We start from the raw sequence: 16,558 nt of genomic DNA, 5'->3' as shown, positions 1-16,558 counted from the left end.
GGTGAGCTTGGGAGGATCATGTCGAGCAGCAGAAGGTTGTTGGCTATTAATGACGATGAAATTCAAATCCATCCGCAGTGCAACGAAGAAGACGAAGACAAATGCGAGCCGACGTGCGACGGCGAGGACTGGGCGTGCGTGGTGGTGGACGAGGGCGGCTGGGTGCTGGCGGGCGGCGACCCCGCGCACTCCGCGGAGACGCGGGAGCACCTCGCCACGTTGTACCCCATGGCCATGGCGGCTCTGCTCAACGCCTCCGTGTTCAAGCTCGACTGGCTGCATGACTACCAGGCGGTCTGCTTCCCGCCGGAAGATGAGAGCATTGTTGTCTCTGGTTCGGCTGTAAGTTTCTAAGGAGGATATAAATATCGGTGGGGATGGGTATATCTTCCTGTAAGTACTTATAGTTAGTAGTAGTAAGGTTAGTTATGAATATGAATGAGTTATTTCTTTCATTCACCCAAAGGTTGCCTGGAAGAGATCGCTTTTAAGTATAAGGCCGCCCATTGTGCTTAAACTTACTTGTAACGTAGGTAATTTATTTTGTGTTTTTTTCAATAAAGTTATATTGTATTTTATTGTATGAATTATAATTATCTCATGTACTATTATTACTATTATTACAGATAATCCCATCCATGATACATGCCGTATGGAGAACAGCCAAGCTTCTTACGAGCTTCACGAGTGTATTAGTGACGGCCTTTGCGTTTGTTGGACTTGGTAAGTTCCAGTTTTTTAAACATGTAATACATAAGTACCTTCATATAAATATACCTATATACAGATATAAACTTTATTGCTTTTTTCAGTAAATGAAGCGAAAGCAGACACGGAAAAAGAAAAGAAGAAGCGGAGAGACAAGCTAAAGAAAGACTACGAGCGAGAGAAGTTTGAGCGACTTTTCGACGAAAGAGTGATCGTGAACCGAAGCAGGTTTCAGGCATGCGACAGGTCCCGGCCATTGTACGAGTTTCAGGTTGGTGTGAACCTGATTTTAATCCTAAAATAAGCTTTTTGCACAACCTTAGCTTCGTCTTAAAGGGTCTTCATCTGAACGCTGAAACTCTGGATTCCCAGAGTTTCAGCCGTTATCCCCTGAAAGAGTAAGACACATCCATCCAAAAATTCACTTTTGTAGGCTGTAAGTGTCTGCACCATAAAAGAATTACAGTAATTTAAAGTCAGTATGAGTTATGCTTAGTTAGTATTAGTATGAGCCGGCTTTATATCTAGGTATAACTGCCAGGATTTTTGATATTCTAAGTACTTATAATTATATACTTACATATATCTCTAACCGATATTCTTACCAGCCTATTCTCCAAATCCCCAGAACACGCCGCAATCCCTGGCCGCCCTCAAGCGTCCGGTCCACATCTGCGACTGGCCGCTGGCGGGCGCGGCGGTGCCCGGCACCAACCTGCTGCTGCTGGCCGTCTACCTGCCCTGCCCGTACAAGGGAAGACCCGTTCCGGACCCGCTCGTTAATGGACTGGTGAGCTATGTGGAGGGTTATGTGGGTAATTGAGGTATCTAACCGAACCGATTACCGTTGGGGTAGACGAGTTCTCGAGTGGAAACCACGAACAGGCAAACCCAGCGTGGGACGCCCTCCTGCCTGCTGGACCGACGACCTTAGGCGGGTAGCCGGTAGTGGCTGAATGAGGAAGGCCGAGGACCGAATGTTGTGGCGCTCCTTGGGAGAGGCCTACGTCCAGCAGTGGATAATCATTGGCTGATGATGATGAGGTATCTATAGGTACATATACAGGATGTTGCGTCTAGTACACATCTGCGACTGGCCGCTGGCGGGCGCGGCGGTGCCCGGCACCAACCTGCTGCTGTTGGCCGTCTACCTGCCCTGCCCGTACAAGGGACGACCGGTTCCGGACCCGCTCGTTAATGGACTGGTGAGCACTCTATTTGAAGGATAATCTGGGACATCAGGCTACTGTAGGTTACATATTTTGTCTATGGTGGCGCGGTCTGACCAGTGAGAAATCAGGGCGTGGGAAGCCAGCTTAAACGGACACAAGGAATATGACTACTTGTCTATACTCGGACATTACCTTGTTACTGGGTTTGAATGTGGCTGAAGGATGTTTAAACGCATATTCATTGGACATTGGACACCACATAAAAGTGGGTGCAGCCATGGTACCTACAGCTCAGCGTAGGTACTCCGCGTCATATCTTATTAATTTTAAGTTACCAACTTCCTTACTTAAAACATTGGTCAAACTAGAGTTTTGTGTGCCACAGAGTTACGATAGCTTTACACACTAGTCCATCCGTTCATTCCAGGTGAAGATGCCCGACGAGATCCGCGCCCTCAACCACTCGGCGAGCCGGCTGGCGTGCTGGCGGGACCGCACGCCGCTGCTGGGCCGCCCGCCCTCCGTCAAGTGCTTCCCGCATGATTACCAACAGGTGATACTGAGCAATACCTACCTATGTAGGTAATTAGTCTACTAGATTAGCGCAAGTTGCGCTTCGCCTGTAAGAGTTTTTCCGCGGGATTCATCATATTATTATGTGTAGGTATGTTATTATGTTGTGACCTTCATCATCGATTGCAGAACAAAGCCCAACTTCCAACGTCTTGACAAGCTCCGCGTTAGAGATAAATGGGAGTGGAGACAAGCTTTATGTATAACAGTGAGATAACAGTGTACATACATACCTAATAAATATAGAAATGTGTGACGATGTCACCCGACGTTGGGAATCCAGTATAAAAACATGCATTTTTGTTTCAGGAAAAGGGGTACAGACAGTGCGGACCTTGGGTTCCAGATAAACCGAAAAAAAATGCGCACAGACATAGCATTCCTATGTTTTATGTTGTCTTTATATCAATAATGTTGTTATGTTTCTAAGAGCTATTACATAGGCTTTAAAGCTTTATGCTGCCCGTGCAAGTGTACCTTAATTGATGAAATCTTGTTTGAAAAAAAGATAAATCTGTTGATTTTTTTTAGAAAATATACCTACTATTTAATGAATAAGATATAATATCAAATGAATTTACGATAATTTTATGCCTACGAGATTTCCCGTAATCTAAGATGATCTGCCACAATATGTAGGTAATGTTACAATAAAAAATATATTTAAAAACAATTGAATCTCAATATTGCGTGTCAATCAATACGCCTGCTAAAAACGGAAAAATATTTAGGAATTAATTAAAATAATGGTTGCCGTCCATATTTGTTTATTTAAACTGTAGCATAATATCTCTACATAGGTACAGGTACAGAATTACAGAGAAACCACGGCTAACGCTCAACAGGAAATAATTACAGATTCTTTGGTCTTACACGTATTTTACACTAATATTTATAATAATACTTCAGTTAGTAGTAGATACTTAAAGTAACCACAAACACAATTAAAATTAAAGCAGAGATGAAAAAGGTAGTTCATTAGTAAAGTGTAAATAAATGTTTTCCCTAATTTAAACAAAATATGCAAGTATATGATGTAAGGGTGGGTTGCACCATTTAACTTTAACTATTACAAACGTCAAATCTCTTGAAGATTGATCTCTCTCGTCAAGGGATTTGACGTTTGTAATAGTTAAAGTTAAATGGTGCAACCCACCCTTAGTGTATAAAATATTGTAACTGATTTTGAAGCAACACTTACAGCAATTTCATTATTTAAAGCAGTGGAACGAGACCTTAACTTCAACTTTCAGAAAACGTTGCGTTAAAATGATGGGTAGGTAAAATTGGAGCGAACATGCTATATTTTTAGGCGGAAAATAAGTTTAGTTTCTACAGCGTCAGCCTCATTTTTACACAAATTTACATATAGCATATTATACAGCTACATAAACATTCTGCCATAAATATAGATTTATAATTGAGAAGTAGATATTTAAAATAACTTTTTTTGCTAATTTCACCTTACGCTAAAAAAGAGAGCTGAATCTTCAGTTCACTAAATAAAATTATCAACATGACGTAATATTATGATACTACCTTTTTCCCACACTCTGGTCTATAACACCGACACATTATATGTGTAAAATAATATAAAAAATAAAACATATAAAAATATAACCATCCCGCACTTATTAATAGTTGTAAGCCTCATATTTCTAACAATTTACCAAGAAAATAGAATACTCTATATAAGTAGAATTGAGCTGAAATGTCCCCCATTCCCGACGAAAGTTAAATATAAATTGTTGATGAAACTACTCTGATTAGTCGAGTATAGGGGTATTTAGAAGTCTCCTTATTCGGCAGTATGGTCATCTAAAATCTCTGACCAAAATTCCTATTTATTATTACAATATCTACAAGAGGCTTACAACTTTTATATCAATGCATTTTTTGTAACATTACTTTGTGCACTTAAACTTGAATAAAATTAATCAAAAACAATAAATTAGGAATGATAATAGAGAAAGATATCACTTGGCTTGCACACGGTGGGTTGTGTGTTGCATTTGTCTATTCTTCTTCTGATTCGGAGTCGGAGTCGGGGATAGTGTTGAACCAGTTCTCCCAGTTGGATGGTGGGCCCATGGCGTTACGACTGTAACCAAAAACACCATTAAAATCGGATTTTTCGTTTGGAGAAAAATTACAATAGTGGCTCGCAGTCGCACAAATTTGGAATTAAATTCATCTCTGTAAAATGTGTCATATTGAATCCACAAATAATAAAGAAATAAAAACAAATGACACTATCATTTTTGTAGCTACCATGTCACAAGCACACACGATACTTTACAAACTAATCCCCTTCAGGTAAGAAGAGAGAAAAGCGAGCCAAAAACTCGACAATAGTTTCAAAATCCATTCACTCATCTTTTACACAAAAGTGGCGGAACTTAACCCACAGTATAAAATCATCCTTGTTCCCACTGGTAGGCGACATACTCAAGAAAAGCCACATTATTATGAGGAGACTTATGAATGTAGAGGAAGCGAAAGAAGTATGCCAGGCACGTGGAGGTCCATAGTCTCTGCCTACACTTCTGGGAGACAGACGTGACCATATTTATTTATTTATTAACAAACACATTTAGGTACATATTTAACAATATACAACACCACATAAGCCTTCAAAAGTTTGTGTGTGAAGCGATTTTAATGTACCATACAAGTTATTTTTAGGTAATAATTAACGTAGTCATACAATATAATTAGATATAAGCCATATAAGCAAAAGTATTCTACCTACTTACATACGATCACAAAAAATACAGCGAGCGAGACCGGCCGGCATTTCTTCATAGGTCTTGATAGAATAGTAGTAAGAGTGGTTTTTAATTACAGCCCCCGTATTTTGTAACTTTTTGAGAGTTAGCAACCGGTGATAATTGGTATCAACTTAGAGACTTATTAACCGAAAACACCTTAGTGAAAGAAATATGCAAGAAGCCTACCAATATATCGTTACATTAAACATAAACGTTTGTGAAATCAGATAAGTCAGTAAAAAGTTATTAATTAATAATGCTCTAAGTTGTCAGCCATTTTATACCAAACAACCCCACTCGGAGTTACATAATACGGGGGCTGGACGGGTGATCACACCAAAGAAACTACCTACATTGTAACATTTATCACATTGACGACATATACGGGGTGCTATTTTTTTTTCTAATTAATATGTATTATGTACCTACAGTTAGCTGCATAAGTAGCTATACACTTCTGTGCCTTGTCAAACTGACGAACCGTCAATGTTTCAATGAATTGATAGGAGGCAGTTTCAGATTGACCAGGTACAAAGTGTATTTATAACTACTTATGCAGCTGTATGTATGTATGGTATAAGTACCTGGGTCGTGTAGCGGGCTGCGGCAGCGTGGCGGCGGCGACGGGCGGCGGCGCGGGCGGCGGCGCGCGGCGCTGCAGCGTCTGAGTGCCTTCCTCTTCCGCCTCCTCCGTCCAACCTTCTTCTAGGACCCATCTGGTGGTACAAACATTTGTTAAAATCATATTCTTATGTTGTTGTCGAATAACACACACGCCGTGGTGATTGGATTTGCCAGTCAGATTAGCGTCGGTCGGCTGCTGGGTTTTGGTCTATATAGCTGAAATTTGTGGGATGAAATAAATTTCAGTTTGGGAAGAATTTTCCTATGTACGTACGTACCTTACAATAAAAAACCTAGTTCTATCAAAGCTATTTACAGAAGGCGCCACTTTTAGAGTGTTAATTCGTGGTAGTAACTGTATACTAACGCCGCAAAAGTAAGGATCTTAGGCCCTATGACCATCCCAAGACGAATATATAAACATGGACACCATGTATGAGACACAATCACACCCTATGGCCATTCGAACTACGAATGTATAAACATGGACACCATCTTTAAGCCACAGTTATTAGTTGGTAATCACCTGGAGCTGCTAGCAGACTTGCAGTTCTGGCACTCGGCGCGGTAGTCGTCCTCCCCCTACGCCTCCCCCGCGCCGCCCGCCGCCTCCGAGTAGCTGCACTCACCCGCTCCCTTCTCGCTCGAGCGCTCGATGTCAATACAACAGCTGCCTTTTTAATATGTCGAGCGCTCGATCACCGTTAAACTTAATTAAATTCTTTTGAGCGCTCCTAAGCTGCGCTACATTGGAACATTTGATCGTAGAACACTATAGCAAATGCAATATTTTCCGAGCGCTTCATACAACCGCCAGTCAACTCATTGCAGAGAGCACCACCCGTAGGTTGTTTATCAGTAGAAGATACCTATATGGGAAAGCGGATTTAATATTATCCTCGGACTGGCACTGGTAGGTAGTTACCTGGAGCTGCTGGCGGACTTGCAGTTCTGGCACTCGGCGCGGTAGTCGTCCTCCCCCTCCCCTTCCCCCTCCGCCTCCCCCGCGCCGCCCGCCGCCTCCGAGTAGCTGCACTCGCACGACGGCTGAAACGGAAGGGGTTGTTATGTTACAGATTTATTTAACACTAGCTGTTCCCGCGAGCTTCGCTTCGCCTTAAAAAGTTTTCCCGTGGGAATTCCGGGATAAAAAGTAGCCTATGTTCTTTCCCAGGGTCTATACCATATGCATACCAAATTTCATTCAAATCCGTTCAGTAGTTTTGGCGTGAAAGAGTAACAGACAGACAGACAGACAGACAGACACAGTTACTTTCGCATTTATAATATTAGTTAGGATGTAATATTTGGGAATAACACAAGACTGGCTCTAGCTACAGATTTGAGCCACAAGATTTCGAACAAATATAGCTCTCTGAATGATGAAGACAGAGTGTTGTGGCGCTCCTTGGGTGAGGCATGTGGGGAACAGTAGACAATTACGGGCTGATAATAATGATCGTGACACCTGGCGGTACAGATGTTGCATTACATCATATACCTACCTACATACGGCATAGGGACTTTAGGGCGCATCATATCATATAACCAGATAAATATAGATCCTACTATCATTTCAAGCACTATTTGCACAGATTGAATAAGCTAACATTATATTTTATTGGGATAATAATGGTGAAATTTGTTGGCAAATCCGACACATAATAACCGACGATTATTATGAAAAAAAATGAAAGCGAATTAAGATGACAATCTTAAATATATAAACAAAATTACCTTATCAACAGTGAGCGGCAGCGTATTCTGCGGCGGCTCGGGCGCGACGCTCAGCCGCTTGTCGCTCTTGCAGCGCTCCATGAGCGGCGTGTTCATCTTGGGAACGTTCCCGGGAGCGTTCCCTAGAGCGTTCCCGAGGGCGTTCCCGGAAATGTTCCCGGACCGGGCCAGCGGGCGCGCTTCCGTGCTGACCGTGTGCTCTTCGCTGTGGATGCGCGACCGGCTTATGTTCTGTTTGGAAACAACATTTTGTATATTAAAATTTAGGTTTACAGGTTTTTACATTTAGATACTTTTGATATGCTGGACGATCTGTCAGTGTTGATGAACTCATATAATGATGCTGCACAAACGTAGACTATGTCTGTTAGACTCGTCTATCGAATGAGTGATAGATGATTTTGAGGCTTATCTTATTGTTCTTATTTATAAAATAAAGCCAGCGACAGATATCCACAAATAAAAAACACAAACCTGCAAACGCGCATTAGAATTATGCAGCTCCGAAGTGCTGGGCTCGACCCTGACGACCTCGGTGAGGTTGAGCCCGCGCGGCACGCTGCGCCCCGCGCCCGCCAGACCCGTCCTGTAAACATTCGACATATAATAATACTCTCATGGGCAGAGAAAACGTTTCATTGACAATAGCACCAAATTAAGACGGAACACTAAAGGAAAAAAAACCGGCCAAGTGCGAGTCGGGCTCGCGCACAAAGGGTTCCGTAGCAGCAAAATTACAGTTAAATCAACCTATCTCAAAAACTATAAGAGATACTTTGATCAAACCAAAAATCGTTGAAAGAGTTAATTAGCATGCATCACCTCTATTTTTTTTAGAATTTTATACCCCGTAGTTATAAAAATAGAGGGGGGGGGACATACTTTTTACGACTTTGAGAGCTGATATCTCAAAAACCGTTCACTTTAAGAAAAATGTTTTTTAGAAAACTTTATATCATTTTAAAAGATCTTTCCATTGATACCCCACACGGGTATGTACATCGAAAAAAAAAATTTCATCCCTCAGTTACATGTATGGGGGGCCCCACCCCCAATTCTTTTTTTTACTATTTAGTGTCATATTTTTGTAGCGGTTCATACAACACATATTCCCATCAAATTTCATCACTGTAGTACTTATAGTTTCCGAGCAAATCGGCTGTGACAGACGGACAGACGGACAGACGGACATGACGAAACTATAAGGGTTCCGTTTTTGCCATTTTGGCTACGGAACCCTAAAAACTGCAAAAGTAATTGAAGTACATTTAACAGCGCTTCTGAATACCAAATAAAAACGTAAATATTTTGACCACATTTTAAAAACATTCTAAATGCAATGTTTTAAAAAAATTGCGTTATTATGTGTCGTCATTTTGTAAGACTTTTTTAAAGCTCGTAAGTGTATTTTTAATTATATTTATTTCTTAAGCTTTTTATAGCCATCACACCATCACAACCCATCACGTCCTCACTTCTACTACCAATGAAGGAAGGGTTTTAGGCCTAGTCCACCACGCTTGCCAGCAGGTAATTAATCATTTATGTCGATTCTGAAGGCAGTAACTCAAATATTACAGCTGTCAAAACCTTAATTTCTTTAATTAAAATTCGACCCGAGCGTTCCCGTAAATGTAATTTTTTGCTAGCAAAATCTATAGTTTGACAGCGTTAAAATTTGAATTTCTGCCTTTAGAATAGCTATGGCTGGGACGAAGTCGAAGGCGTGGCACAGGACCGATCAGAGTGGAAATCTACACTTCGAACCCTATGTCCCTGATTAGAACCCCAGGACCTGATGATGATGAGAATAGCTACCATGGACAAGCTACTTCTCTACTTCTCCTGTGTACTGACCTGGTGTCGCTGGGCTTGTGGAAGGAGCGGCGCACCTCGTTGTGCAGCGAGCGCTCGGCGCGGTGGAACGGACCCGCGTCGAGAGTAGAGTCGGTGGCGATGCGCGGGATCGTGCGGTGCCTGGAATTACCACAACACATTGTAAGACACCAGATGTATGATATGATCGACACCATGATATGATGGATATGATATTTGTCTCCACCAATGTGATCGGATACACAAACAATGATCAAAGACAAGATAATCTAATAAGTTATCTAAACTGTATTGTACTGTACAATGATGTATAGCTATAGCCGGTAGGCAGGTAAGTGCGTGTAGCCGCAAGGGACGTCACTCACAAGCCGACAGTATAAGTATTAACGACTTGACTGTGCCACTCTGCGTCTAGTTACTAGTTATTATGTTGGGGTGCTGTATGCTAGATGGCGTAAGAAGTAGTTAGGTACTGCCAACCAAGGCAACCCTAAGTTGGCTTCTCTTTCAATGTTTATAACCACGTATAACTTATTATGAACCGTAGTACAGTGAATTAAAATTCCACAAAAATATTTTTTTAGGAAAGTAAATAAAAACGTGTGCGGCTGGAACGCGAATCTTATTATTTATCAGATGGAGTCATATTTCTTTGAAAGCCATGAAGACGGTCCTCTGTGTGTAAGGGTATACTAAGCCGAAACCTACATATGCAGCATGGTATATCTAAGTCCAAAAATGCAATCAGAATTTCAAAATTAGCTAAGTATACTCTTTTTGCAACACCCTGCTGTATAAGTCAATGTAACCTACATGTCGTGGTGGTGCGTGTAGGCGGGCGGCGCGCGGCGCTCGGGCCCGGCGCGCGGCAGCAGGCTCAGCCCGCGGCCGCTGATGGCGCCCAGCGACCCCGCCAGCCGGAGCCCGCCGTAGCTCGCGTCTGCAAGTATAGGAAGAAGGGTGTTAATTCACTTATACTTTGTAAATTACAGTACGAGTCCTTTGACAGCTGTCAAATCCTGTATGGATTGTCATTTGTTTTTATTTTACATTTGTTCGTTTTCAAGGGAAAACCTAACTTTATATTTACCTGGCATAATGGTTCTGACAATCAAATGTCATAGGGCTCATGTTTTACTAATTATAGTTTAAAAAGCGACTGTTGAGCATGAAATTACTGCGGAAATTCACCTTTATGTAGCGTTATCGAGGATATGTTTAAATTTTAAATACTCTTTTGAGTGAAAAATCTGCAGTAGCAGAAATTCAAGTCATTTTTACACCATTCTGCTAGCATACCGTTGGGCGGCGGGATGTGGTGGTAGACCATGGGCTCGCGGGACTCGGGCTGGTGAACGGTCTGCAGTAGCGGCGCGTTGTAGCAGTTCTGGGGGTTCGCCATCTGCGAACAAAACATACTGGTGTATTAACTACATGTATAAAAAGTTAATAGGTATCATGCACAAATAGTAAATTCAAATCCAAAGGGTAAAAAATGATTCTGTAATAAATACTTGAGGACTATCAATTCTTTTGAAGGCCTTTTTCCAGCAAGGTAACATTAAAAGTCTCTACACCAAAAATAGGATACATGTGACGTATCAACTGTACCTTAGTATGTGAATGACGACAAGCTGTCTCCAATCCTTCTACAACGGTGAAAACCCCTAAAGCTATACTTAGTTTCTAGTTATTATTCTGTGGCTACACATAGAAATATGTTGTTTTAGTTCGCTCACCTGAGTGGGAGGGCGTGCGATGTTCGCGTACCCGTGTCCGGGGCACTGCAGGGAGTCGTCGGCGCGCACCATCGTGTCCACCGTGGCGGGGTACGAGCGGTGGAACTGCGCCTCGCCCATCCTGACCAAATACATTGTTACACTTATTACACTTGTAGTTGCATGAGATTTAGGAACTTGTTTTAGTTTAGACGAATTCATACATGTCTATGTGCACCTGCTAAGACTAGCAAACGATACAAAGTTTTCATACGATCTATAATTTAAAGAGTACGATAAGCCTTTATATAGGCAGATAAAGAAAAGAAAAACAAGTCGGACTCTTGCTATCTTGCCCTTATGAATACTCCTTCCAACCCTACTTATGTAATGGTTGCCATTTTCTTATTATTTAATTATCTGTGTTAGTAAAACATATTATAGCTGGCTACGTGAAGCATTAGGATGCAAATGATTTACGTGGATAAATTTTCACTCGATCAATCACATAAAATCTACAAAAACTACTTTCACACAAACGCAACAAGTGTAAATATAAATTTGGGTACTTGCATAAGATGGTACCTCATGGTTTCTGCGCGCGACTGTGCGACAGCCTCGTCGTAGGGGGGCGGGGCCTCGCCGCGCGGCATGTAGTTGGAGGGCTTCCATCCCGCCATCCCTGTCTCGCACGAGCCGCCCACGTACGCCATACTGCCGCTTATGTAGCTGGGGGAGAGAGATAGCATATAAGTATGTGATTATGCCAGGAAATATTTGCTTAGTTATGCTTCTTATGTAGCTTATTGATAAAGCTTTGATGGATATAAATATGACTTCAAAATCATGAACCACTTTCTGATTAAAATATTACAATATCAAAAACATTCATAGTTGCAAATGTTGCTTTATGACTATTGCTGCTTTATTAATTTTAGCATTTTATTTTAGTCATGGCATAGGCGAACAATCATGTACAAACATAGAAAATATAAAAAAATTATAAAATACACAACAGAAACATAAGTCAACAAAACAAACCTAAATAAATGAAGACAGCATCATATAGGTAAAAAATTGTTGAAGCAAACATTGCACTTGTTTAAAAGAACTGACAATCTAACTTATGCACTTGTACAACATTTCAAATATTTTTCTAATAGAATGCAACTTACCCAATACTGGTCAAACTGCGTTCATCGGAGTGGTTGGGTCTCCTCCTCTTCTGTCTCCGCACTCGGTAGACCACCAGGGCGACGGTGGCGAGGACCACGGCTGCTGCTCCCCCCGCAGCCAGTCGCATGTTGGCTTCAGCTCCATCAGCCGGCTTCACCACATCATCCAGACAGATGAACTCACAGCAGGTGTTTCCCACTCGAAATGAGCGGCAATCCTGTAAAATACAATAGGTAATAGTTTTATAAGTGTAATATGTTCAGAAAATGTTAAAATAAATATTTTATATCATATTTTTGCCAAATAAAGCAGAACTTTATAACAAACATGTAAAATGGAAAACTGTTTATGAATCAAGGTCAGACAGGAAATTATAGTATATCTTGAATAACTGAAGCATTATATGGATTCTAAAGTAAAATAAATGAAAGAATGGACTGACCTGTGGTGGTGAGCACAGGACTGCTTTACACACTTTTGCCTGTCCATTGTCACAGATGCAGAGGGTGCAGGTGTCAGGCCCCGGCACGTAGTGGTGGCCGTGGGAGATCAGCCGGCCGCGGACGTCCGTGCACTCACCCTGACCTACTACTCCTGTGAAAGGCCACCTTTTAATAGAAACATTCCCACCAAACACAAACTAGTCCACAAAAGCTATACTTACTACAAATAAAGGAGGTCGAAAACAGAAACACTATCTTCCCCAACATCTCTTTAGCGGGCTCGTCAAAGTTTAAAGGGCAACATAATTTAAGAGAATCCCTCTCTATTATTTATAATCGATATTCCCTAGAAATATTACACAGTTTCACAAAGAACAGGGATAAAACTGATCATGCGTGAAAGGAATCTAGCGCAACTGCTAGAAGGTTGCTTTTGCCTTGCATTGCGCGCCGCCCCTCTCTTTCATTGAAAGGTGAACGCTACTCTGTTAACTGTCATTTTGACGTTCATAGACTAATTTGATGTTGGATGAATGTCAGTCAATCTGCCAATTGTCAAACTCTTGTAAAATATTGTGCGAGATTTTTTGTATAATTTTCCAAAGATTTTTCATAATTTTCATTTGAAAGTCTTAATTTAAACAACCTAAGTGCTTAGCAGTTTTTCATAGTGTTCCAAATGATGTGCTAGTTATCCTACAATGGCTGGTTTTGGAGATATATCGGGTTATAACCGGCCATACGGTCTGGACCCAAACAGGGAAACCAATGATTTGTACGATAGTCGCTATCAGCAAATATATGGATACCACACGCCTGTTACTGAGGAGTACCAGGGTCCGCCGTTGGTAATGGATGATTTGGTGGAAGATGGTTAGTCTTAAAATTAAAATTGTACTGAAATTATTACTAATCAATATAAATATGTGAACATCAGTTTTACTGTATTTACCCAAAAAAACAGTAATTATAAAATTGTGTATCATTCTGTTTCAGACAACAGTGCTTATGTCACGACAGCAATTAGTGTTGCAAGTCTTATAACTGAAAACTTACTGAGTCATCCATTTATTGTGCTTCGAAGACAGTGTCAGGTTTGTTATCCCAATGTTAACTTATGGATAATAGTGAATATAACAGTGATTAACGGTGTCTATTGTCTTCTGAACAGAACTGAAACTGTATTTTCTGTCTCTTTCCTGATAATACTGTGTTGTATTGTAAGTTATGTAGAATGTGTGAAGGAATTGAAAATAAGAGTGTTTCTTGTCATAAGAGAACACTGTAGCAAATATTTTTATCTAACTGTTAACCAATGTATCTGTTTCAGGTGCACAATGGTCTGAAGAACTACCACATAGTGCCGTACACGCTGCTGCCGGTGGTGGCACGGCTGCACCGGCGGCAGGACCTCACCACACTGTGGAAGGGCATCGGCTCCACCTGCATTGTGAAGGGACTCAACTTGGCTGTTGAAGATGCTGTGTCCAAGGGCACTGGTTGGCCTAAGTAAGTGGCTAATGTAAATTATTATTTATAAAAGTTCTTTTATAGCAACCCAATCATCAAAAATAGTTGTTAGCTGTTGCATGTTGGTAAAAGTTGTAGGAGTATGTTATATTATATGTTATATCTTAAAGCGCAATATAAATTGAAATGGATTTGAATAATCATGATATTATAACAATACCCTTTGTAATTTTTTCAGGGAGATTGGGAAGTGCGAATCGGTTTTGCAATTCTTCCAGCACATTTCACTTAAATGGTAAGATTTCACTTCACCATAATTTATAATTTATTTTCCATTTACTATTAACATTTTACTAACACAAACAATCATATTTCCAGTATAAGTGTGGCATTAATAACGCCATTCTACTCAGCCAGTTTAGTGGAAACGGTGCAGAGTGACATAGCGAGTGACAAGCCAGCGCTGTTCGACGTGTTCCGAGATGGCATGGTTCGGCTGCTGGAGTGGGGCAAGCCCAGCCGCGGCCGCATGCTGCCCATATGGGCCATCGTCATGCCCACAGTTGCCCTCAGCATCTCTAAGTATATTTTACAGTAAGTTGTTTCAAGTTTGTTCCCTACTTGTCTAGGGTTTAATTACTTTTTTTTATTAATTGCCTATTTTTAACCTTTTATTAAAGAATGGCTGAGTAGTCATTTATAAATAAATCACCAATAAATTAAATGAAATAATGGGTCAAAGGTTCACCAAAGAGATAAAGTGTATAATGTGCATTCACAAATTAACAAAAATATGCTTCAGGTGACAGCTTTTCTTTTTTGTTATATGCGACTTCAGCTAAGCCATGATATACATTGTAGCAGGTCCCTTCTCATTGACCCAACTAACAATAATAATATTATATATATCCTTCTTATCATTTCATAATTTTATTAACCCTAATGTATCACTTCCCTTCCAGCATAACCCTTCGCTGCATAACAGTGAAGTGCCTGCGCTTCAAGCAGCGGCACCGGCACGAGCTCAGCGACCCGTACCTGCACTACCCCAAGCAGGCCAACCCGCTGCTCGAGGACATCCAGCTCAAGGCCAACATCTTCGCCTTTGTAGCCATGGAAGTCATGTTCTACCCTGTCGAGACTATCATACATAGGCTGCATATTCAGGTATGATAATAATATTTTGAGTCAGGTTTTGAGTTTGTTCTAATGGCGCCCAAACGAGCAATTTAAATTAAGTTTGTTCTTTAATGTTTTTTACTATTGTAAGATAAGTGTGTAACTTTTATGCAGATCACATTGTACAAATCTTCGAATTACGCTAAATGTCAATGCAAATCATAAGTTTTTTATATGATAATAACTTTCACATTTTCGAAATTGTATCTATGTAAATATGCAATCCATGTTACCAATAATATCTTTTCACATTCATTACAGGGCACAAGAACAATCATTGACAACCTAGACACAGGTGCATCAGTGATCCCTATCCTCTCCGGCTACGAAGGTTTTGTGGACTGCTACACCACAATAGTAGCCAAGGAAGGCACCGCCGGCCTGTACAAAGGTTTTGGTGCCCTAGTGCTACAGCTCGCTGCTCACATAGCAATTATCAAACTGACTACTTGGGTGGTTTGCGAAGTATCGAATTTACTGAAACCAGCCAAATCACCAACTGGCTCAGATGACTCTGGGCAGCTGCAACAGAAGTACCTGTTCAATTAAATCCTATGGCTAGGTAGTATTTTTATTTATATATAAGAGTAAATTGATTGGGAAACTCAAGTAGTCACAATCATTTAGTTGGCACTCACATATTGCAATATCTGTTATTAATAAAATGTACTCGTATGTTACCAAAAGTGATGATGATTTTGTAAGTTTAACTAGTGTTTAATAAAATCGATTGCATTTGAATAATATTGAGGTATTTTTACCAGTACCCAAGCAGCCATTTTTCGACTGAATTTCAGAAGGTCAGAAACAAATCAGCAATAAATTGAATAACACAATATAATTCATTATTATACCTACTTAGACCCTATACTAAGATCTAAGGCTAATTTAAATTTGAACTGTATTTTAATGTACGAACAATATTAAATATATAAATTCACAAGAATCACAAGTATGTGTGTAAGAACATTGAGTAAGTAAGTATTGTTGTATGCATAAGAATAACAAAAACAGTTGGGTGCTAAGTCTGCCTGTAATGCCTACTATTTGAATGAGTACAGAAATTTACAGTTCAGCAGTTATCAGAAATAACCTACATATTTGTCTGCTCGCCTAGAATCATGCTAAAATCACAAGTAGACCTTCTCAGT

At 40.6% G+C, this 16,558-nt stretch overlaps 3 protein-coding genes across 4 annotated transcripts in view; 2 read left to right on the top strand and 1 right to left on the bottom strand.

Moving 5' to 3' along the window:
- Positions 1–2,952, top strand: part of LOC105392778 (voltage-dependent calcium channel subunit alpha-2/delta-3) — a 28,582-nt gene extending 25,630 nt beyond the window's left edge. Inside the window, exons 23-29 of the mRNA XM_048628670.1 lie at positions 79–339; positions 627–723; positions 813–979; positions 1,337–1,498; positions 1,758–1,913; positions 2,308–2,433; positions 2,763–2,952. Of these exons, the coding sequence (XP_048484627.1) occupies positions 79–339; positions 627–723; positions 813–979; positions 1,337–1,498; positions 1,758–1,913; positions 2,308–2,433; positions 2,763–2,882 (1,089 nt within the window). The 3' untranslated portion in view covers positions 2,883–2,952. The remainder of the gene's footprint in view (positions 1–78; positions 340–626; positions 724–812; positions 980–1,336; positions 1,499–1,757; positions 1,914–2,307; positions 2,434–2,762) is intronic.
- Positions 2,953–4,204: 1,252 nt separating this feature from the next.
- On the bottom strand, positions 4,205–13,169 carry LOC105396311. 2 transcript variants are annotated; one of them, XM_048628414.1, is made up of 13 exons: positions 12,980–13,169; positions 12,758–12,909; positions 12,315–12,532; positions 11,713–11,868; positions 11,161–11,281; positions 10,721–10,823; positions 10,235–10,361; positions 9,443–9,562; positions 8,060–8,171; positions 7,586–7,816; positions 6,774–6,895; positions 5,809–5,940; positions 4,205–4,554 (listed from the first exon to the last, which is right to left on the bottom strand). In XM_048628414.1, exons 1-13 carry the CDS (start codon positions 13,023–13,025, stop codon positions 4,470–4,472), a joined length of 1,725 nt encoding a protein of 574 aa, XP_048484371.1. In that variant the 5' UTR covers positions 13,026–13,169; the 3' UTR covers positions 4,205–4,469. The 2 variants fall into 2 exon arrangements, with proteins under 2 accessions (XP_048484371.1, XP_048484373.1); XM_048628416.1 differs by having other exon boundaries at positions 11,725–11,868.
- A 150-nt stretch (positions 13,170–13,319) lies between these two features.
- On the top strand, positions 13,320–16,150 carry LOC105396310 (solute carrier family 25 member 46-A). The gene is made up of 7 exons (XM_038115879.2): positions 13,320–13,631; positions 13,755–13,852; positions 14,089–14,267; positions 14,467–14,523; positions 14,607–14,822; positions 15,191–15,395; positions 15,669–16,150. The coding sequence occupies exons 1-7, from the start codon at positions 13,460–13,462 to the stop codon at positions 15,954–15,956; spliced, it is 1,215 nt and encodes a 404-aa protein (XP_037971807.2). The 5' UTR covers positions 13,320–13,459; the 3' UTR covers positions 15,957–16,150.
- The last annotated feature ends 408 nt before the right edge of the window (positions 16,151–16,558 follow it).

Source organism: Plutella xylostella, chromosome 21 (genome assembly GCF_932276165.1).
Source record: "Plutella xylostella chromosome 21, ilPluXylo3.1, whole genome shotgun sequence".
NCBI lineage: Eukaryota > Metazoa > Arthropoda > Insecta > Lepidoptera > Plutellidae > Plutella > Plutella xylostella.
The sequence above is the reverse complement of the archived record's forward strand: the minus strand, read 5'-3'. Positions and strand labels throughout refer to the sequence as shown.